The sequence below is a fragment of the Melozone crissalis genome, unplaced genomic scaffold, assembly GCF_028551555.1.
Source record: "Melozone crissalis strain CALT ecotype California unplaced genomic scaffold, PUWL_Pcris_2 ptg000002l_1, whole genome shotgun sequence".
Lineage (NCBI taxonomy): Eukaryota > Metazoa > Chordata > Aves > Passeriformes > Passerellidae > Melozone > Melozone crissalis.
The window spans coordinates 12,545,060-12,567,131 of NW_026535780.1; the positions used below are offsets into that span (position 1 = coordinate 12,545,060).

Below are 22,072 nucleotides of genomic sequence, written 5' to 3' on the forward strand. Positions count from 1 at the left end.
CTTAGGTATCCAGGACATGGTTTTTATATTGTGTGCATTGGATCTAGGAGCTCATGTGATAACACTTGGAGAGTGGTGAGGGAGCAGGTGATTCTGAGTATGTCCTGTAAAACCACGAAGAACAAGGTGAAGAGGTAAAAGCCAGCTTGTAAGGCAACAGTCACATGCTATAGAACTAGTAGCGAAATCTTCAGACCCAGTAGCCTTCTAAACACACAAGTTGTGTCTTCCTCCTTGATTTTTTCCCCTGTTTTTGCAACATCTGTGAGCTTAGTTTCGGCCTCTTTTGGTCCGTTGCACTGCACCAGATGTAATCCTGGTCCATTTTCTTGTAGCCACTAAATTTCCCAAATTTCTTTTATTTTCTCCTCCAATTGCAATTCTTTTGATGGTATCTCCATTCCAGAGTGTTTGTAAGTCCTTCTTATCTGTTTTGGCCTTCAGCGGGGATCAGTTTTGGGAAGCTTTGCTGCATGTGCCTGCACTTGATGGCATATGGCCTGCCTTTGATGGCTTTGACTTTGGGGAAGATTTTTTTCTTTTTTCTTTTTTTTTTAAGTTTCCATGCCATGTCCCTCATATCTTCCCCTCCAAGTTATGTCTTCCTCCTTGACTTTTTCCCCTGCTTTTGCAACATCCATGAGCTTACTTTTGGCTTCTTTTGGTCCTTTGCACTGCACCTGAAATAATCCCAGTCCATTTTCTTGTAGTCACAAAGTCTTGATTTTCTGGATTTTTGGTTTTTTTTTCAATTGCATTCCATTTGATCCTATCTCCTTTCCAGAGTGTTTGTAAGGCTTTCTTTTCAGTTTTGTAAGATTTCGCTTCCTGTCCTAAAAGGAAATCAAATTTCCTTTCTTTTTTCATAAGAAAGGAAATGTTAAAATTCTCCCTTCTCATTTTGTTATATTCCCTTCTTAATATATATTTTGTAATGGCATAACCAGTATGTGTTCTGGAAGGAATTGTAACTGGCTACTTTTACAGCCTGACCTTTCCCAGCGTTTCATGCTTTTCAATTTGCTTTTCTGATTTAATGTAGATGAAGGTTTTCTTTCAGTTTCTGCTTAGGTAGAAAGTTATACTGAAAGGTATACCTCAGCTACTAATACTTTTGCAATGGTTTTAATGTTAAAGCCAGCATTGCATATGTGTTTCTCTTATTGAAGCTGGGTTCTGCAGGCATAATAAGGGTGTCAATCCCCACCTCAACATCACAGAACCGCTTCCCCTAAGCTTGGCCACAATCATGTCCTGACTTGCTATGCTCTCTACTGATCTTGGACCAGTGCAGACTCACTGGCTTGTCCTTAGATCTGCCTCATCCCCACAAACCTGCCTGCTAGCCTGGACTCTGAGCTGCCCCCAGATCACCCCTCCTGTGTCCTGTGTGGCAGGGTCCTTGCCCCATGGTCAGATCATGTTTTTCTCCTTGTCCCTCTGGGACCTGTTTCCTGACAAAGAGTTGTGGAAATGCAGTCATGGTGTCTGTTAGGGCATGGGAAAAGGGAAATTAAGGAACTCTATCTGATACCAGTGCCTCCTCACAAAAGCCATCATCCTTCATCCATCTCCTCACTGCCCGACACACATAGGGAACACAGCAGCTGAGTAAATCCCGTGGCACAAAGTCTTTATTGGAAGATATTTTAAGACCACACAAAGAACTGAGTGCTACAGCTTGGAGTTGAGTTGAAAGGAGCGCTGTATTAGTGCTGCTCTAGAACAGACTAGATTTCCATGGGAGAAAGAGACAAACATCCCCCTTATCTCACCTACCGAATGTAACACAACTGGAGGCTTACACAGAGCTCTGAAATGCCTTAACATTAACCTTAACACCACTTAACCAGCCATTAAAATGGACAAGCAGTTGGTGAACAAACTGGGACACTGGGGTAGCACCTGTCAGAAGCGATTTCAAACCATGTTTGTTTTTTAGTAACATCCAAGCTTACAGCTCAGCATCCTATCGACCAAAGAGGAACACCTTTACTGCCACGTGTGCAGCAACCCGATGTAGTTGCAGTCCAACGCCTTTTTCTCGCAGTTCCCCGGAAGGCCAAAGAGCGGCTCAGACTTCCCCCACCCCTGTGGGAGCGGGAGGAAGGCGGGCGGGGGAGGTCGCGGGCCGCTGGCGGGGCGGGCCGCGGGCAGTCCGGCACGCCGGTGCCCCGGCCGCTGCCCCAGGCGCTCGGACGGCCCGGCGTGCCCGCGGCCCGAGCGGCGCTGCCGGAGCGGAGCGCACGGGAGGTGGCGCGGCCGGAAGGGGCGGGCGTGTCTCCCGGGTGACGGGGCCGAGATGGCGGCGCGCGAGGCGGCGGCGGAGCGGCGCGGGCCCGGCTCTGGATGAGGGGCGGCCGCAGGCTGCGGGAGCGGCCGCCTCGGCCCCTGGAGCCCCGCGACCCCCGGCGAGGCCTCCCCGCCGGGGCAGGTGAGCGGGAGGGGTCGGTTCCTACGCTGCCGAGTGCCGCTTCCGCCTTGCCGGGCAGGGGCCCGGTCTCGGCGCCTTTTCTCCCGGGGCAGAGCTGCCCGCGCGGTTCTCCCGCAGCAGCGCCGCCGCCCCGCTCTGCCCCGTGCTCGGGGCGCCCCGGCCCCGCGGCCCTCGCCCAGCGGCTCGGCTGCTTGGCCGGCCCGGGAGCGCCGGGCCCGCGGCCTCTGCCCGACCGCTCGGGGCCTCTTCCGGGGCGAAGGTGGGGGAATCTCATGGACTGCGAAGAGCAGGATGTGGCAGACAGGCAGCGTTTGGGGACAGAGGGGCTTCGCACCCTGTGGGAAAGGGCGAGGGTACGCGCCTGTCAGAACTCGTGGTGGGACGGCATTGCGTGGGGTTACCTACTGTTTACGCTGACGAGCAAATTTAATAATACATAGAGTAAAAATTCCTTAGCATGATTTTAAATACTTCAGAATCTCTAACAGCTCACAGAAAAATTAAGTGCTACTATTTGGTTTCAGTGCTGTCTCTAATAATATTCAAGACTCGGCTGGTCAGTAGCCGAGGTAGGGCACTGCTATTTGGTCATGAATTCACAGTGTAACTGTCCAAGTTGCATCTCTAGTGAAAAATGGCATAGCTTGCTGCTTTATAGCTCTGTGGACCTGTATTTCTGTGGAAATACACATGTGCACTGCAGAGACTTCTTAAGGCCGTCTTGTAGTGTTGTTGTTTGTAAATAGCTGGTGCTCGTCAAGACAGGCATTGCAAGATGATTTTGTAGTAATAACAATGAATATGGTAATTTGTTGTCTCTGGCATTGCACATAGTTACAGAAGACTTAGGTCTGGGATGGCAAATAAGGAGTGGAACAGAGCTGGGGTCTCTTAAACTCTGGTTCTATGTCTGAGAACTTCAGTTTTGTGAAGTGAGTTACATGAATTAGGGCATTATGTAAAAGACTTGTTGCAAAGTTATGAAGTGAATGAAGTTATAATGTAGTCTCACAAGATTGTGTTACCTCAAGCTGTGTTCTGTATGCTGGTTTTCACAAGACAGTGGCATATACAGATAAGGAATTGTCAAAGAATAATGGTAGACATAAACTTTCTATCTTAACTGATATTGTCTTGAAGAGTATAATTTATTGTAATTCAAGACATAAAGCTTCAGGAATTCACATTAGTGAGGTTGTAGCTATATTCAGTTTCTTGGAGAGGAAGGGGTGATGTGGTATTACTGCAGAAGTTTTATGACTCTGGGACTAACATGTTTAAAAAAGAGTTGAAACCCTTTCTGTTGTATATCAGAGTATTTAATGTCTAGAAATAACTCACGAATTGCCAGCAGTCACCAACTTTTGCTGCCTTTATTTAGAGAGACAGACATTCCATCTTGACTTTTGGTATCTTTTGCAGCTTTCAGTGGTATCTTTCTGGATTTGAGTGTCTTGGATGACTTTATTCTGCCTATGATTAAAATGAGTGAGATGTCTTCTGTCCCAGCCACTTCAACTGCCTAGTTAGGGTATTTGCACTGAAAGTTGGAACACTAGTGTTGAAACTACAGTACCTTTACAAACATCCCACAATCACTTACCTACAAATAGACAGAGGAGATGCCTCCTGAGCTTCCCTTTTCATTCTGCTTCTCTCCCTAATGCCATAATAGAATGGCTTTAGGGTTCAGTCGTGCTGCCACTTAATGTATCTATTTATCAAACTCAGTGGTCAAGACAGGATTTTTTCCCTGCACACATGTTCCCAATATTGTTTCTGTGTAAAGTGATGAAAGAACCAAGAGACCAAACAAATCAACCAGGAAGAGGGCAGTGGCACCTCTGAGTAGGCTACTGAGTGATTGTTGCTGTCTTTGAAATGCAGGAAGTGCTGGTTTTGTCTTTGAGTACCTGATTAAAAGCTGTTCTTAAATCATTGTGTTGTCTTTTTTAAAATTCAGAGAGTCTTTATACATCTTGTAACATACATGATTTGGAGGAGGGTTTATGTGCTTGAAAACAGGTTTTTTTTCTCTATCTACTAATCTTAATAAAATTCCATCTCCTTATAAATTATTTCTGATCTCTGATGTGGCCATTCTACCAGAATTTCATACAGGATCCCCTTTTAAAAAATTCTATCCTTACGACTGAAACGTTGTTCTAGTGACAACACAAAAGCGCTACTGAACCAGTATGGATTTTTGATGCTGACAAATGTAAACACTCAAGGCCATGTTAGTCTTTAGTACTAGGAAATGAATTTCTTGTTTTGATTTAGGAGGGTGAAGCATTTCTCATGTCTCCTTATGTAAATTGGAGAGGAGCCTTTCAGTTTCAGACAAGTTATTTTAAGCATCATTGTCTGGTTATTTATCTAGCTGTGTTTAATATGGGCTAAAATCACTGATTCCAAGGTGTGTTTGTGTTTACATTCCAGAGTTACAAGTGAGCTGATCTGAAAGAAAGCTGATGTGGCAGTAGAATATGAGTTCACTAGGAGGAAAGAAGTTTCTAAAATAATTTTAGTGTCCCAAAGTGACTTTATTTTAGAATTGACTCTGTCTGTAGAGATCCTGTTTAAGTGGTATTTTGTATGTACAGTTAGATATAAAAGAGGAAGTGTTTCTCCAGGTGTGATTATTGTACAGTGATAAACAGTGAGAGTCTTGCTTGTTGCACCATAGTTGATGAACCAGTCCACCTGAGGGTGCTGGCTACGTTCAGTGAAGTCAGAGGTGCCAGGAGTTCTAATGAGGCTGCTGTTGCAAGCTGTGAGCAAAGTAAAAATGTTCAGTAAGATTCTGAACTTTGCCTCCCTTCATTCTGTTTCCTTTATGGGTCCCTATAATGTTTGAGTTTCCTCATTCTTCTGACTTGGTTCTAAAGTGTATAACATCTCATGGCTGTTGTCTTTTAGTCCTTTCTGGGCCCATGTTCCATGTGAACACTTGTGACTTTTTACCAGTGGAAGACTGTATGAGATGCACAAGTCAAACTCCAGCTAACTCCAGTCTGTTACAGAATTGCTGAGTTGACCATGAGTATTAAATTGATTAGGATTCATGTCGTGATTTATTTGCTTGTTTATATCTGTTGTAATGGAAGTTCAGTTGACCCTAAGTCTCATAAATGTAACAAAGCAATTCCAGTAGTGGGAGAAGGAAATGTATCCTGTTTTATGGATGGAAAGTTGAGGCATGAGGTGTGATACACAGAAGGATGTATCAGGCTGGCGGACAACCCTTACCAGATTTTCTGAATTTTAATCCAGTGTTTCACATTTGCCTCTATCTGTTAAGAAATGTTTTAGGATTCTTGATGTAGCACTGCAACTTAGCATTATGTGTCTGTCATCCTGTGTTATAATTGACTGCTGATACAGTTGTGGTTCCTTTTGGGATTGTTTATCAAGGAAAGGCTTAAGAAAACAAGGACGGTTGTGGCCTGCCATTTAGCATTACACTGTCAGTATTTTTCCCAGGAGAAAGAGAAGGTACATGGCTGTGCTTCTTTCCAATGTCTGAGAAAGATGGACAAGAAGAGGATGAAAAAGTTGTTTCGGTTCAGTTTAGTATAATGGTATCATGTGAATTAAGTTTGCAGTGAACTGAGGAAAATTTGGGTTCTGTATTCATACAACTACTTCCGAATATAAAATGGTTTAGCTTGAGAAATTTAATTAATATTAAAAAACTTCCAAGCACAAAAGAACCCAACCCCAGAAGGCACCAAACAAAACTCAAAACCTTTAGCAAACCTTTAACTTTTCAGGTAGTGCTGTTCTCAGAGCAACAATGCTCACATTTCAAGGGCTATTTCAGACAAAAGGGAAAATGCTTGACTTTTCCTTACCTTGAGACAATAATTGGTTCAAGATTGTGTTTAAAATTAATTTATAAAAATAATATTAATTAAATAAATACATATATATGGCTTCATACCATAAATAGCAGTATAAAAAGCAGGTACATTGAGGTACGTTCTTTTTAAAGGTAAATGATTGCTAACACTGCAATGGCTGGCTGATAGCATATTGTTGACAAAACTAGTTGTGCATCTGACAGTTTATAGTGTAGGGAGCTTAACTGGGAAGACTGCAGTCGATGCTCAGAAAAGAGGTGGGCAAAACAGTACTTACTATCTTAAATCACAAAACAGTACTTACTGTCTTCATTGACAGAGTCACTAAGGTTTGAAGAGGCCTCCAAGGTCATCAAGTCCAGCCTTTGAAGGGCCTAGTTCTAGCTCAGCTGAAATGAAATCTCTGTCACAAATATGTGAACTGGCCATGTGTCTCATTGTAACTCTGAAATCTTTGCCTGACACATGGAAGGTGGAGAGGTGCAAGTTATCTGATTGTCATGGGCATAATGAGAGATGTTGAGCTCTGCCAGATGGGCATGCTGGTGATACTGGAAATATAGTCACTCTTATATTGGAATGACCTGGGAAATGGATTAACTTTTGGTGATTAGTTCTTGTGGACTTCACAAGTCCACTGATTCTGCAAGCCAGAGTTCTTGTGGATTGTGCTTTTTTTCAATTTTTTAACTTTATATTGAAAACTCAATACAGGATACAATTCGATATATGAAAAATTGGTGAGTTGAAAACTGGGTTCATTTATATGTATACATATAAATATATGTTTTGGTAAGTGACACACTTGAACATTGTTCTGGTTTTAGTTTTTTTGTTCTAGTTTTAGTAATCTTCCTAGTTCCTTGACTTTAGGCATAAATAATATTGAGTCTGCAAAGGTTTTTGGTGGCTTCCTAAAACAGCCATCTCAGTGAGTAGTTAGGAGTTTTTTAAATTTAGGGTCTGTGTGTACTGTCCAGTGTGGCAGTTAGATAGCCTGAACGAGGGAAAAGAACTTTACTCTTGCTCATGCTGAGTACTGTTCTGCTGCTTCCCTCCTGCCCCCCAAGCTGATAAAAGAGTGAATTCTGGTAGAGTGGAGTGAGCTTCCAAACAGGCTTTCTTTCAGAAAAGATGTACCTTTATAATAATTTCAGTAGTCACATGCTCTTCATGCCTCACATCCTAGGCAAAGAACTTCTAGCTGCCTTTGCTAAAAATAACATTTTCTTTCACCAATTCAGTGTTAGTTTGCAATAATTTCTACCTTTAGGATAGAGAATTTTCCATCTTACTACTGTTCACTCTTTCACTAACTTCCATTATTTCCTAATCATTTAAATTCTTGAATGATGCATTTTTCTGTAATCTACATATTGTTAACATTGCTCATTCTAAAAGGTAAGGAAGTGCTTGAGCATAAAATGAAATAATGGTCCAATCTTTTAAACTAAAAGCTAAATATGTCTGACAATGTCTGTTCTTGCTTCTTTGTGGGAACTGACTGCTTTCTAATTCTGTTAGATAAAGAGCCAATCCAACCTTGTATAAAGTTCTCTACATTTTTAAGTCTCCCATGAAATGAAATATTGAAGTAGAGGTGATACGTGTCCTGTGAAGCGTTTCTCCTGAGATACAGCTTGGTAGTGCAGTCTGTAATTTGGTGGTTACTGCTAACTTAAGCCTTTCATTTTGTAGTAAAAGGGCCTGTTTATCAGCTCCCATATGATTTTTCAGTAGCAGAAAGTCCTGTCCTGAACTACATGTAAAGCACTATTTCCAGTAGTATATTACTATGGTGTTTAATAATAGTTATGTTATCTAGCAAATGAGCACCAATAAAAATACATCTATGCTCCTTGAAGCTCACAAATCCCATTGTGTACCTTTTTAATAAAATCCTCAGGACAGTATTGGAGCAGCCTACCTAATGATCCACCTTCCTGACTCTTCCTAACTTAAAGCCTGGAGTATAAAAAGTGATTTAAATGCCATAGCATATTTGAAATCAAGCTGTCCTTCCATGGAATACTCATGGCCTGAGGAAAATGTCACAGGGCTGCCTTCTCTTCTCACCAGAAGGTATGTTAAACTTGCAACAGAATATGTTGTTACAAGTGTAGATGTTTATAATGCAAAGCTATTTCTGAAGCTTAACCTCTTATTCTTTACTCTGAAATGTTCACCTATAGGAGAGAAAAGAGATCCTTGAATTCCAGCAGGTTTTTCTGAGTCAGTCTGTAGCTATTCAAGGTGGTATGTTGGAATGATGTGATGTGATAAATATAAATTCTCTAAATTATCAAATTGTCACTGAAAAAATAGCTACAAACAGGAGTGGCTTCAGCCAAAGATGAATTTTTTCTGTGTTTGCTGTCATGATCCGGTCAGGCGGAGAAATATCAGTAGCTCTGTGGGTTAGCTGGTGCTGTAGTTCACACAGGATGAACAGTCTTTTTTTGATGATGATTTTTCAGTGAGACTGGTTCTAAAATAAGCAGTGTTCTCATCATACATTTCCATCAGAATGGAAGGCAAATTTAAACAGCTAATTTTGGAATTTCACCTAATGACTAAATCTATAATTTGTGTATGCTTGATATGCTCAAGCAAGCAAGAGCTTCTCTCTGATGAGTACTCTGTTTTGCACTGCCAGTGTTCAGTGCCACTGTTCAGTGGAGTGTCTGAAACAGATCAGCTGCACAGGCACTGCACATGGTTGCCTACACTTCCCCTTTAAGAGTGTCTTTAACTGTGACTCTACCTGTGATTTTGTGCTGTTTTTTAAAGGTCATATATAGTAGATACTTGTATTACTTACATCAGTGAAAGATCCTGATAGTAGGCAGGTATCGTCTTTGCTCCAAGTACCTGCTCTCTTTCCTTGCATTAATACAGTTTCACTGACTTTTCCTAGCTTAGTAGCAACTAAGGCAATTGGCTTTAGGTACTGTATAAAGTTGTATAATCCTCTGCATCTAACTTTTTTCTTTTGCAGGAAGGGTTTCTTACCATGGCCATAACACAGTTTCGACTCTTTAAAGTCTGTACTTGCCTGGCAGCAGTGCTTTCTTTCATTAAAAAGTTAATATGCAGGTAAGCAAGTCTTACTTAATTTGGTGACCTTTTTTTTTTTCAATTTTTCAATTACAGATTCTTGCACTTCTGCCCTTCCCCCAGCACCAGCCACCACTTTTAACAGCTCTGATTTTACTAATTGCAAAACAATCAACACAGATGAAAACTAAATTGAGTTAATTCTTTAATTTGCTATTTGTTCAGAGTTCCAAAAGTCTGTGTAGTCTATTTGTGAGTGTATTTTGTTGTATGGTGGCTGAATAAGGTTTTATAAACAGCTATGACAGGGTTTTAAAATGGCTTTTAAAACTATTCCATGTCAAACTTGAAGAAAAGCTGTGCTGCACAGTTTTGAAAAGTACTTAGCAAGTGATACTTTGTGTTTCAAGAGATTCAGTTAATGGGAGCATCCACTCTGTCATCAGTCAGTAGGCTGTCATTACAAATATAGGCAGTTCTCATCCTGTTTGTCAAAAACAGTTGCCTGAGACTTCAGATTCTTCTGCCTGTTGAAGATTCTTTCAGAAGTTTGGAGGACCATGATTGAAGTTCAAGGAACGGCTTTTTTTTTCTTTTTAATGATGAAGAATGGTTTATTTTTTACACTCTTTTAAGTCATATGTGGTGTTCTTTGGAGTTGTATACTCATGAATGCCGCAGTGTAGAACTTTGAAGCAATCTAAAAATCCTCAAGAGTGAATGTGGAGTAGGAGAGTTCAGTGATGCAGTAGTAGAGTACCTGAGGCAATTCTTGGCACTGTGCTGTCAAATGAGCTGCTGTGCTTCCTGCCACTTCTGCAGCATGTTGTTTACATAAACAAATACCAATCTAGAGAAATGTATTCTCTTTTTCTGTATGATGACAGTTACTTTCCTTGTGAGGATTAAAGTGTATGCAGAATATGTTGGTAGACACAAAATAACTGCTTATTTCCTCTTCACCTTTACTTATTCCAAGAATAAGAGGAAGCTCTTGAGTTGTTGGTAACAACTCACAGATCTGGTGAAGCATTAAAAAGATACATTTTAACGCTGCATACGGTGATATAGATGTCAACCTTAGTTCTGTGATTTGAATTCCAAATTAAATTAAGAAAACTTGCTGTTCAAGTTCTGAAAGAAGTCAAAACAGAGTTGATCATGACTTCTGTATTATGCGGATCCTTCATTTCTCTAATTATATTTTTTATAAGCAGATAATTATTTTCTAAGTGTAGTGGCAGTATTTTCATTCTTTTTTCCAACTTCTAAATGACATATTATCTTGAAATGAACAGCTGAGAAACTGTTTCAAAGTACATTAAGTAGAAAACCCCTTATTTGCTTAATAACAATTAGTTGAAGAAATGAAAGTTAAGTCTTTCACATAAGCAAGTCACTGGATCACATTAATTCGGACCATTAACTACAGATGTTTCTTCTGTTCACTGTCATCTGCAAAGTGTAGTTTGATAAATTTTGTTTTCCTGTAATGCACCCCTCGATACAACTATGCCTAATTATCTGCAAATGTGATTTAATAAAATGTGCATTTTAATTCAATGGATACGAGCTAGTACTTACTTAGATTTCATAGTTTACATTAGGTTTTCATTTGAACAAGTGCCTGTAGAGATTGTGCAACTTTTTAGGCAGCATAGAGCTTACAAATAGTACTAGTCCTTTCTTTAGTTAAATCTCTGCTTGATAAACAACAGACTGCCTGAATCCAACTTTCAGGAAATAAAATGTGTAAGTATAAGAAGAGATGAAACTTCCTTCCATTTAAAATATCTAATTATCTCCCACTGAGAAATCTGAATACTACTTATTACTAAGGAGAAACAAATCCAATCATTTTTGATGCATTTGGCATTCAGAGCAGTGATCAGTATCTAATGGTGGCTGTGGAGCAGCTGTTCCTATAAGCATCTTGTTCCCTCCTAGAGGAAGTGGAGATCTGTAGCCTGCCTTGGTGCTGCTCTGTGTACTGTATTCTTTCTGATGTTGTGTGACAAAAGCTCTTTCCTCCTACCTCCAGCCCTGTTACCATTTTGACTTGATTTATGTTGTTACCAGCCGCTTGCTTGTCTCATAGCTCATACAGAGAAAGTGCAGAAGTGATGGCTTGTAATACTATTAAATGTAAATAGTATTAAAGATGTGTATGTTGTAGAGGTCTGAAGGAAGTTGTTTCCAAGCTTGGATTTCCTTTAGAGATGTCAAGTAAATCTTGTCAACCAGAAGTCTCTAATGTGTTTGAGGGTACAGTGTTTTCACTTTCCTTTACCCCTAAAATCTATTACTTTTCAAACTTGAAGGAACAGTTTATAAAGCAAGTAAATTATATAAAACTTGAAAATTTGATTATAGCACCTGACCTTGTCTAAGGAGGAATATTCGTCTAGAGTAGAAAAAATGTATCTAGTCACTCTCCAGCATACAGTAGAGGTCATATTACAAGCAATTCAGCTAGTCAGTTGATGGTATGTTCTCTAATACTAAAACTAATTGATAGAAACTAGATATTGAAGTTTTGCAGTTTATTCTCATTAGTAGTAAGAAAAAAACATTAAATTTCCCAAGCTACATAAGGTCAGTTTCATGACTGCTTTGCTACAGGACCTTACAGTCTTTGTGGAAAACATAAATGTGAGTCTGAATTTCATTCTGTGTTGTAAGGTGTTAAAATACAGTGAATGTCAGCAAAGAATATTTTAATTATTCTGATATTTGTACATCATGAAGTAGATATCTAGATAATTTATTTGCAATGCATTAGTATTGTTTTCAATCAAAATTATTTTATATGGCTGCTGAAATGCATCGAAGTGGTATTCTTTAAGTAGAAGCATGAATTGAATTAAAGCTATTAATTGCATAATCTTGTATTACTTCTGTTTAGACTTTGAAAAAAAAAGAGCTTCAGAGGGGCTTTTAAATCAAGCAGCTCAGAAAGCTATTTGTTAGACACAGCTTAAAGTTTAAGACAAATAGAAAAATTTCTCATTTTACAGTAGAAATGGTTCTTTCGCAAATATAGATTGCTAGTGCTTGCTTCATAAGCACTGACAGTCTAAAATTTGTGACTGAATTATGCAGATGAGTCAGTCCATCTTCATGTTTCTTAGAAGTATTTCTCCTCTATTTCACTGCAATTAGAAAAGTAAATTGCACTTTGATATTCTTGTGAAAACAACTTTCAATTCATGATGAAATTCCTTTGCTTAGCTGACTTTTAGTGACAGTAGTTAATACAAAGGTAATTGAAGCACTGAATGTTTTAGCCGTGACTATTTTCAGTAGTGCTGTTCTCAGACTTCCTTTTTTGTTTTTTTTAAACTTAGTGCTCATGTTTTCAGAGCTTGGAGGAATCCTACATTTTTTTTTCAGGTCTGGAAGAGGGCGAAAGTTAAGTGGAGACCAAATAACTTTGCCAACCACAGTGGATTATTCATCTGTTCCTAAGCAGGTAATTGTTAATGTGGTAGGTGACTTAATCCCATAACAGGGTGATTATAGAAGTCCTACAATATTGAATTGGTATATATCCAAGAAATATATCATAGAATGTGATATATATGAAAGATATAATAATATGTGATACAGTATTAAGTATATATCTTAGCAGGTTATAAAAAGACAAGATTTTACCTGCAGATAATATTAATTTGTACCATATTCTTATATTCAGCCTGAAGTAGAAGACTGGTCTTCATGGGATGAGGATGCACCTACAAGTGTGAAGATTGAAGGTGGCAATGGTAATGTGGCTGCTCAGCAAAATTCTGTGGAACAAATGGAACCTGATTATTTCAAAGATATGGCACCAACTATAAGAAAAACTCAAAAAGTAAGTATTACATTTTCAACTATACTTATGGAGGGTTTTCCTTGCTTTAAAATAAAAGCAAGTAAATTGGCAACTTACAGAAGGTGCTGTTGGTAAATGAGAATAGATGTTGGTGTGTAGTTTATCATGTTTAATTTTAAGACCTTTGAGATCTTAACAATTGTGATGCTATCAGATTTTTACATATTTAGTCTTCATGTTATTGGAAACTTATGAATAGTTTAATACTCTAAAAATTCTTGGAAGTATAATGTGAGAACCCTCTAGTCATTTGTGCTCATATCCTTATTTGAACAAAGACATTCAATGTCTTGCTCCATTGAAGTCTGAAGGAGCAGCCCTGCTGTTTCAGAAAACAATGGGTAATTGTTTCACCAAGTTATATTGGGGAGGCTGGAATTAGGGAACTGATTTCAAAATAGCTTGTTCTTCAAATATCCATTGTAATTGTGGAGACAAGACAGGAGAGCATCTCTACAGGAGCATCAAGGTTGTAAATAAATGCTGATTAAAATCTGGTGATTGCAGGTTTTGTTTCTATTTGTGAATCTTTCAGCTGGATACTTGCAGGTCTTTGGGTCAATTGGAAAAACCTCACAAGTACTGGAATAGGTTACCAGAGAAGTTGTGCAGCCTCCATCTCTAGAAGTTTTTAAGCCCCACGTGGATAAGCCCTGAGTACTTTCATCAGCCTTAAAGTGACAGTGGTTTGAGGAGGAGATTGGGTTACAAACCTCCTGAGACCCCTTCAAACCTGAATCTTCCTGTGGTCCTGTGAACTGGAGGTGATCCTGGTGTCAGCTTTCTGTACATTCAGAATCTTCTAAGGATTTTGCTGTCCCAAAATCTGAGGAGTAGAAGAGGGCTAGGGAGAGGTAGATTTCTTCTTTATATCTACTGACATTTTTTGCCTCATAGAATGCACTTCAGGTTCAGAACAAAACTGAGGAAGAGTCCATGCTAAACACTGGGCTTATATTAAATATCTCTCTAGGGATGACTGCAGGCACTGTAAAAAACATCCCTGTTAACTTGGCCAAATTACCACCATTCAGTATGAATTTATGTTTATTTCCACTGAATGTCTCAATATAAACCCTGAGATTTGAGGTACAGTCTACTCATGTTGTCACTCATCTATACTGATCTATTTGGAAATAGAACCTCAGTCAAGTAACAATATATCATTGTTCAATAAGACAATAAGATTGTCTAGTCCTGTTTCCTTTCTTGGATTGGTACAAGCATATAGGCAGTGGAACTGTGGATCTGCCTCATTGGGAAGCAGAAGAGGCTCGAAGTAGGCTAAACAAAGTTTCTGACTTGTGCTCAAGACAAGTGAAAAGGTTATGTGATCTTGGCAACTGTTTTGGGAAAAGCACTGCTTTTCAGCCAAACTAGTACAGAGCTTAATGGTTAATGTTGACAGAAAATTTGCCGCTATTGAAACTGCACAGATATTGGAGTATATGAGAGAGCTGACATTGCAGTGCAGTACAACTGTGCTGACAGCACTGTCCTCAAAAGTAGTATTTTAAAGTGACCTGTCACAGAAGCAGGATTTCTCCAGGCAGTATGTCACATAATTGGTAGCTTTTATGGGTACTGGGAGATATGGCTGTTTGATTTGTCATTCTTTGTGCCCATTCTTTGTCTTGATACAGTCACAGGTTTCTATGTGACTACAGAATACGCTAGTGGGGGGAGGAGGAGTTCTTGTCTTTTGTATTTATCTTTCACTTACAAGTTCATTTTGCTGTGCAGCTTTAAGAACCTGGCCAGGTTTAAGACACAGTGAGGTGTTGTGTAGCTGAACCTTCATGGGCACAGAGTTACATGACCAAGGAATCTCTGCAGGGCTTTAATCTACCACTTTTTTGTTCCTTTTTTTGAATATTTTCAGATAGTTATTAAAAAACGAGAGCCTTTAAATTTTGGGATTCCAGAGGGAAACACAGGATTCTCTAGCAGATTGGCAGCCACACAAGATATTCCTTTTATTCACCAATCTGTAAGTATACTTTAAGTATTGATCTTGTATTTGTCAGTTAAATGATATTCTCTAGGGGAAGGAATAGTCTGCCTAAGATGTGCATTGTGGAAAGTAATTGGAATAGTTGGGGATGTAATTTTTTTTTTAAATTGAGTGAACAATGAGGTAGTCCAATATGTTCTGCTGAGAAACTTGACAGATCAGTGATAAAAAGGTAAGAAGCTTCCATATACTTATGGGCATGCAAATCTGCTAAAGCAATGAACTGTAAGTTTTGGATTTTACACAGTAAGTTACTAACAAAAGAGTAGAAGGCTTTTTTGAAAAACCTCTAAATTTCCTTTGCTTTTATTGTTTTGGACCCATTTTTAACCTTCTGCTTCTCCCTTCCTTTTTGTGTAGGGATTGTAATGTAGCAGTCTCCTAATTTTTACTCCTTAGCCTTTGAAAAAATTGTCTAGTTGCCTAATGGCCTGGCCAGTTAGCAGGAGATGCTCTCCCTCCCTTGCCCTTTGCCTTTTTTAACAGTGTTTCTCTTTTGATAAACGTTGTGCCCAAAAGGGTACAGGCAGGAAGCATTACAGAATGGTCATACCACCTCCTTGCACTGTCCTTTATGAAAATAGCTCAGGAAAGGACTTTTAGTGAGTAAAAGTGTCACTCTGCTGATACTGGACATAAAAACAAGTGGATGAATGTGATGGTTTGTCCATGCAACTGCCAGAAATCTTTTACATTATCTACTCATTTAATCTACTCAGTCTGTCTTCCTCTTGCTAAAAATGCACTCCACTACTTCCTTCCTGTCTTTGTCCAAAAAACCCTTTGACAACTGTAAAAACTCAGTGTTATAGCAGGAAAAAAAGCATGGACCATAAGATGAGAAGCACTACCATACCTCAGATATTTCTGTAAGTCTGAAGCATTAAGGTTAAAAATATTTTAAGGAAACTTTGCTGTCATCCAGGAGCCACTCTGGCAGTCACACACCAGTGTTTTATTTAATTTTCCATGTGCTTAGAACTTCTCTTTGTTTCAGCCTGAACTGGGAGACCTGGATACTTGGCAAGAAAATACAAATGCCTGGGAAGAAGAGGAAGATGCTGCTTGGCAGGCAGAAGAAGTTCTTAGGTAACTGAAATTAATATAACACTAAGTAAAGGTTTTACATGTAAAAAAATCGCATTTGTTTATTTGACACCTTCCTGGTGAGTGCCAAGAATTCTTAAACTCCTCTTAAGACAAATTATTTTTATGCACCTAATCTCTGTGTAACTGGTACTCACCAGAAGACATTTTGGATCTAAATAATTTAATAAATGAGATAGTAGAGGACATCTGAAAATCACTGGTACAACACATTAACACATGCACATGCAGGTGCTAAAAGAATGGCCCTCCACCAATCCCAACAATTTATTATGTTCAGATGACATTACTTGATTAGGTAAAATACCACTTGATGTTCTTCTAAAAAGTATCACAACCATGTACTTAAGGTAAAAATAGTTCAGGGTAGAAGGTGAAGTGATAACTATGTTCTTGGAATCCCTGTAGGAGCTGGGCTTTTCTAATTTAACTAAACTAGCTGAACATAAAATCAAAGTCTTGCACAAAGTTAGTGTGAATGCTTCAGCTGTTCAATTTGTGTTCTTCTTTCCTTTAAGGGGTATGGAGAGTAAAGGGATGCAAATTAAGTTTAAGTTTAAGTTAATCATACTCAGTGATTTGAACTGGTAGTGACTTACAGTTGTATCAAACTTTACTGCTTGCTACATAGCCAGGTAACCAGCCTCAGACAGCTTTAGCTTCCTAGGCTGTTGTAATTCTACTCATTTAATTACAAGCACATGGCTTCTGTGGTCCACTAGTGAAATAAAGACATGATATAGTCAAAAATCATTCTAAGGAAAATAGAGATTGTGGGGAAAAGAAGAGAGGAATCTGATCAAGTGTTTATTTTAATGTTTTGAAAAATTTACATTTTCAATCTGTGGAATAAGACAACAGGGAAGTTACCAGCTCATTTTCAATGTGCTAATCATAATTAGAATTTATTCAATTTATTATCTCTGTCAGTCTTGCTTTGCAGCAGCTTAACATGTGAAAATAGGGTTGTAATGCAAATATTTTTGTAAACTTTATCTGGTATCAGTGTGTACATTCTGGTCAATACCTTGCTGGTCTTCTTTTTTTTCCTTTTTTTTTTTTAACTTCATTACTGTTTCAGGTTTTGTACTGAAGTACAAGCTTTGTGATATGAAAGATGTGCTTTGGGCTGTTTTGGTTCCACAGATAGTCCTTTTTCCTGTAAAGAATATCAATAGACTCAGTAAGATCTTTAATAGCTATGGTGCAGTGAAAATACTCTTTTTGTTTGTTTGTTTGTTTGTTTTTTAATGGAGAAATGAAACAGCTACTTTTGCTACTGCAGACACTGCATTGTATTTACTTAACCCTTGCCACATTCCATTACAGATGGTTTGTCATAAGTGAATTAAAAATTACCTGGTGTATGTATATGCCAGTTTATTCTTGGAATGTAAAATTTGTGCAGTGAATATTTCCAGGATGGGCTAAGTTATATTGTTTGCCAACTGTCAGGTTCATACTCTAGAATACTTAGGAAGAGCAATCTCTTACATGGTGATAGCAGTGGGGTTTCCCAAAGGCTTTAATTTCTTATAGTGTCATAATATTTGGTTGAACCTCTCCTAAAAATTTCAGCCTACCATCTTTACTGTTGAAAGGGTTCAACTCAAATGGTTACTTCTCATAGGGTTTCTTTTTGGCCTCACTAAAAAGTATCAAACTGCAGTTGTTATAGAAGGGGATGTGTGTCTAAATACTTGCAGCAGATAAAATATGATTAGAACTCCAGATGTCTATGGCTTACTGCTTGTCCAGCTATGGCTGGCTACCTCTATACAGCTGGTCATTATGTAAGCTGTATCCCAGCTGGGTGAAGTAAAACCTTTGTTTTATTCATGACACAGAAATAACAATGTTTATCTGTAAATGACTCAAGTCCTGGCTGATTTTTAGCAACATTGATAAAGAAATCCCGACTGGATTTAGTTTCTCTTGCAGTAGACATCACTGGTGTTTTTAACATCTGACATTTAACATCAAACTTAAGCAAAACATTTAACAGAAAACTGGTCAGGCCTGACTGTTTTCAACAGAGTGTAGTAGGGAAGTGCTGTGGAGTCTCTTCCTAATGGTAGAAGTCTGCATCTTGATCTGCAAAATGATCTGAAGATCCTGTGGCCACTCTAGTGACTTAATGCCTAAGTGTAACACTTGAAAGAAGCTTGTATAATATTTCAGACTGCCAAATAGAGGACAGCCCTGTAATGTTCTAGAGTGTTAATGCTGACTGTACTCCAGTGGTGCTTTTGGAGAATGAAATGAGTGTGCAGAAAAAGTGAGGGTCTCCCTTAGCCTGCTGTGTCTGGTACCTGTGGGTGCTTAGTAAGACCAGAATAATTTCTGTGTAGTAATGGAGTGCTCATCACTTATGCAGAAGTGGGCTGTATCCTGCTAACTAGCAGTGAAGACTCCTGTGGCCTCTCTGGTGAGTTTATGTACAAGCATAACAGTTGAAATGAGCACATATAGTAAGTCAAATGCTCCTTGGAATTAAGGCATGCAGGAAGTGCTGAAGAGTAGGCTATCAGAGCATGAGAAGTTGCTGTAGTCTCTTTTTTCCCCATTTTCCACAGGTTCTAGGCTGGGATACACTGAAATTTTCCAGTCAGTAGTGAATTGTTATAGTGGATGACAAACTGCATTTTCAGTTAACTTGAGTTAGTTGGAACTGAGTTTCTTCTGCAAATTTTAGATACCTATCTACAATTCAGACTTTATATTACCAACGAAGTTTTTATCCCAGTGGAAGCAGTTGAACTCACACGTTTTTAGTTTATAACAACTACTTGTATTTTTGTTGGCCGGCTGCTGTGTCTGAGGCGAGTTGAAGGTCTGTCTCTGGTAGAACTGAGTGCAGGTTCCCAGACGGTAGAGGGCGTGGAACCACTGCTGTGCACAGGAGCTCTGTGTCCTGTGGGTCACCCTGGGGAGAGAAACAGGAGCTGCCACGATCGATCCCTCCCTTCAGAACTGCTCGTGAACAGCAGCATTAACAACATGGGGCTTTTTGGAACTTTACTGTCTCTGTGTATTGGCTGGTGAAGAAGCACAGTGTCTCTTCCCTTCTGCATCACTTCAGATATGTGGGAAATATAAAAATCTGCCACTGTAATGTGGCAAATATTATTACTCTGCATATTGCTGCACTGACAGCTCTGTCAGCTGTCAGGTAGAATGTGCAGTAATGGGTGACAAACTCAAAAATATCCCTAAACCAGCAAAAACTCAAAACTTTTGAGCTGCTGCTGAAAGTATTAGATTTTTAGTTTTTCCTCTAGGCCTTGCAACTGTCTGTACTCTCACTGATTCATTTACTCTGAATCTTTGAGAAGCTAGTGGCTTTTAAATTGCTGAATAATTGAACAAATATTACTGCCTAAAGCTAGATTGGATTGGGTTGGATATTATGAAAAAGTTCTTTACCTGGAGTGTGATCACTGGAACAGGCTCATCAGGGAAGTGGTCACAGCACCAAGCCTGCCAGAATTGTTTGAAGAATACTCTGAGGCATATGATGTGATTCATGGGGATGGTCCTGTGTAGGCCAGGAGTTGGACTTTGGTGATCCTTGTGGGTTCCAACTCAGAATATTCTCCAGTTCTAGATTAATCTGAAAAAAGGACTTCAGGACAGTAAAAGGACTTTTCTGAGCCTAATGACAATAGGCTGATGCTCTGTTTTTATTAGTTATAATAACCTATGTATTGACAGGAACTTAAGGTATGACCATGCTGAAAATTGCATGTGTGTTATTTAGCAATTTATGTTTTCTTTAATTACAGACAACAGAAGATAGCAGAAAGGGAAAAAAGAGCAGCAGAACAACAGCGAAAGAAAATGGAGAAAGAGGCACAAAGGCTAATGAAAAAGGAACAAAACAAAATTGGTGTAAAACTGTCCTAACAGAAGCCACACAGCAATGGCAGTGCCAGTGAAAAGAGAATTTCAGCTCCACAAGATACATATTGGTATTGATTTAACTATTTATAGGACTTCAACACACTGCTTGGTTTCAGTGCATTCTTCAGGTCATCTTGGAAGCCAGGATTTTCCCAAAACATCTTGAACTACTAGTATGTAGTTCTTAAAGAAGAAAAGCCCTACAGAAAATCATGCCTTGATGGAATGTTTCCTGCAATAGTTCTTTTCCAGCACCCTTCTTTGCAGCAAGTGATTGGCAAGGATGTTGATTGAAAAACACTCTAAATGAACAGCTCAAACCTAGAGAAAAGAATGTAAATAATGAGTGGTGGGAAATCTACCTGTATTGTCTGTGCTTACCTGAAACATGTAATTAAACAGTTTTAAAGAACCTTTTGTTTCCTGCCTGATAAAAAAGTCTGCTTTTGCTCTTTTATGAAAGTATTTGTAAACACTTGAAAGTTCTCCATGGGAGATCATACTGTGTAGAAGAAAATAATTTATTATGGATGACCTGCAAGTCAAAATGTGCTCCTGGTGGGTTATGCAGCTGAACACTGAAATTGGATTTCTTGTCACTTTGTCACTTGCAGCTTCCTGTGCTCCCATTTCACTTGACACTGCATTGACTGCCAGCAGTGGCATCACTACACAGGAGTGGTGCAGCCTACAAATGCGAATGTAAGGGAGCATTTTAGTCATTTACTTGTATTGGTAAATTTGTATTTCTAGCAGAAATTCTTATACTTTCTAGAGATAGGAATCCTCACACCTTATAGTTGTTGCATAGTTAGCGTAATTGAGAAGAAAAATTGTGTCTTCTGCTAATAAAGCTAGTGTGAAAATTCTCAGTTCAGTTACAAGCACTTTTCAAACTCCATTTTTTGCACACTTTCTGTATGTGTTTACTCTGTAATTCCCCTGGTGAAGCGTGAATGGTGTATGTGCAGTAGAAGGCAACAGTGCTTTAATGAAAAAGTTCAGTGTCTGCTGGAAGGAGATAGATGGGAGTGGGTTGGGGTCTATGTGCTTCATCCAGCCCAGTGCTTCAGTGAATGCTTTTCCCAGGTTCTGTTGTGTGGGTGCTATTACCCCTGATCTGTGGGTTGCATGGATTTCTTGCCTTATGACAGGTGAGTGACATCGGCACATTTTGCACACGAGACTTGTTTCCTGTTCATCCAGGGACAGCACAGGAAGTGTCAGTTGTAAGAGAATGGAAAGGGGAGGAGGGGGCATGTGACTAGATCTTTCCTGCCTACAAAAATAGAATTTGTAACTAAGTTCTAGTAAGTTCTGGTGCAAATTTTGCTTAGAGTATAAGTAATTGAGAAAACAGCACAGTAAGAATTCATGGCTTTACACTCCCAGAGAAAAGTTTTTTAAAAATGTTTAGTATACTTGTCATATAGGTTCAAATCTTGCACAGGTCAACTGATGTGACAGCAATTTTCAGATGTTAAATTTTGAAATATATTTTGAAGCCAACAATGCCATGCATGATTTCTGCACAAGTCTGGCTGGAGTAGAACAGATTATTTCAAGTGCAGACTTCACTGCAGTAGTATGGCAAGCAAATCTGTTCCTACTACACCTCCAAAGTATTTGACAAGGGATGGGAGATGAGAAAGTTTATGAATAAGTTTTAATAACAATCTGTGTTTGTTCTTTTAACAGCACTCAAGAAGCAAGGAGGTACCAGTCACAATTCTTTAACTATTGCTGACACAGGGCAAGGAAACTGGCTGTCTGCTGCCTGTTTAATGTGAAATCATTGGAAGCTATGTCTCATTTTT

General features: G+C 39.1%; 1 protein-coding gene across 2 annotated transcripts; it reads left to right on the forward strand.

The window, feature by feature from the left end:
- Window positions 1–2,335: 2,335 nt before the first annotated feature.
- Window positions 2,336–20,667, forward strand: EBAG9 (estrogen receptor binding site associated antigen 9). Of its 2 annotated transcripts, XM_054288771.1 has the most exons (8): window positions 2,336–2,434; window positions 8,207–8,382; window positions 9,299–9,396; window positions 12,751–12,829; window positions 13,052–13,210; window positions 15,114–15,221; window positions 16,243–16,334; window positions 20,138–20,667. In XM_054288771.1, the coding sequence occupies exons 3-8, from the start codon at window positions 9,314–9,316 to the stop codon at window positions 20,256–20,258; spliced, it is 642 nt and encodes a 213-aa protein (XP_054144746.1). In that variant the 5' UTR covers window positions 2,336–2,434; window positions 8,207–8,382; window positions 9,299–9,313; the 3' UTR covers window positions 20,259–20,667. The 2 variants fall into 2 exon arrangements, with proteins under 2 accessions (XP_054144746.1, XP_054144658.1); XM_054288683.1 differs by lacking the exon at window positions 8,207–8,382.
- The last annotated feature ends 1,405 nt before the right edge of the window (window positions 20,668–22,072 follow it).

What these genes read in the sequence shown, in the direction of transcription:
- EBAG9 (XM_054288771.1), top strand. Translation starts at nt 9,314, where the DNA reads ATGGCCATAACACAGTTTCGACTCTTTAAAGTCTGTACTTGCCTGGCA. An exon ending in ATTAAAAAGTTAATATGCAG is followed by an intron (nt 9,397 to 12,750) that starts GTAAGCAAGTCT and finishes TTTTTTTTTCAG; the next exon opens with GTCTGGAAGAGGGCGAAAGT. An exon ending in ATTCATCTGTTCCTAAGCAG is followed by an intron (nt 12,830 to 13,051) that starts GTAATTGTTAAT and finishes TCTTATATTCAG; the next exon opens with CCTGAAGTAGAAGACTGGTC.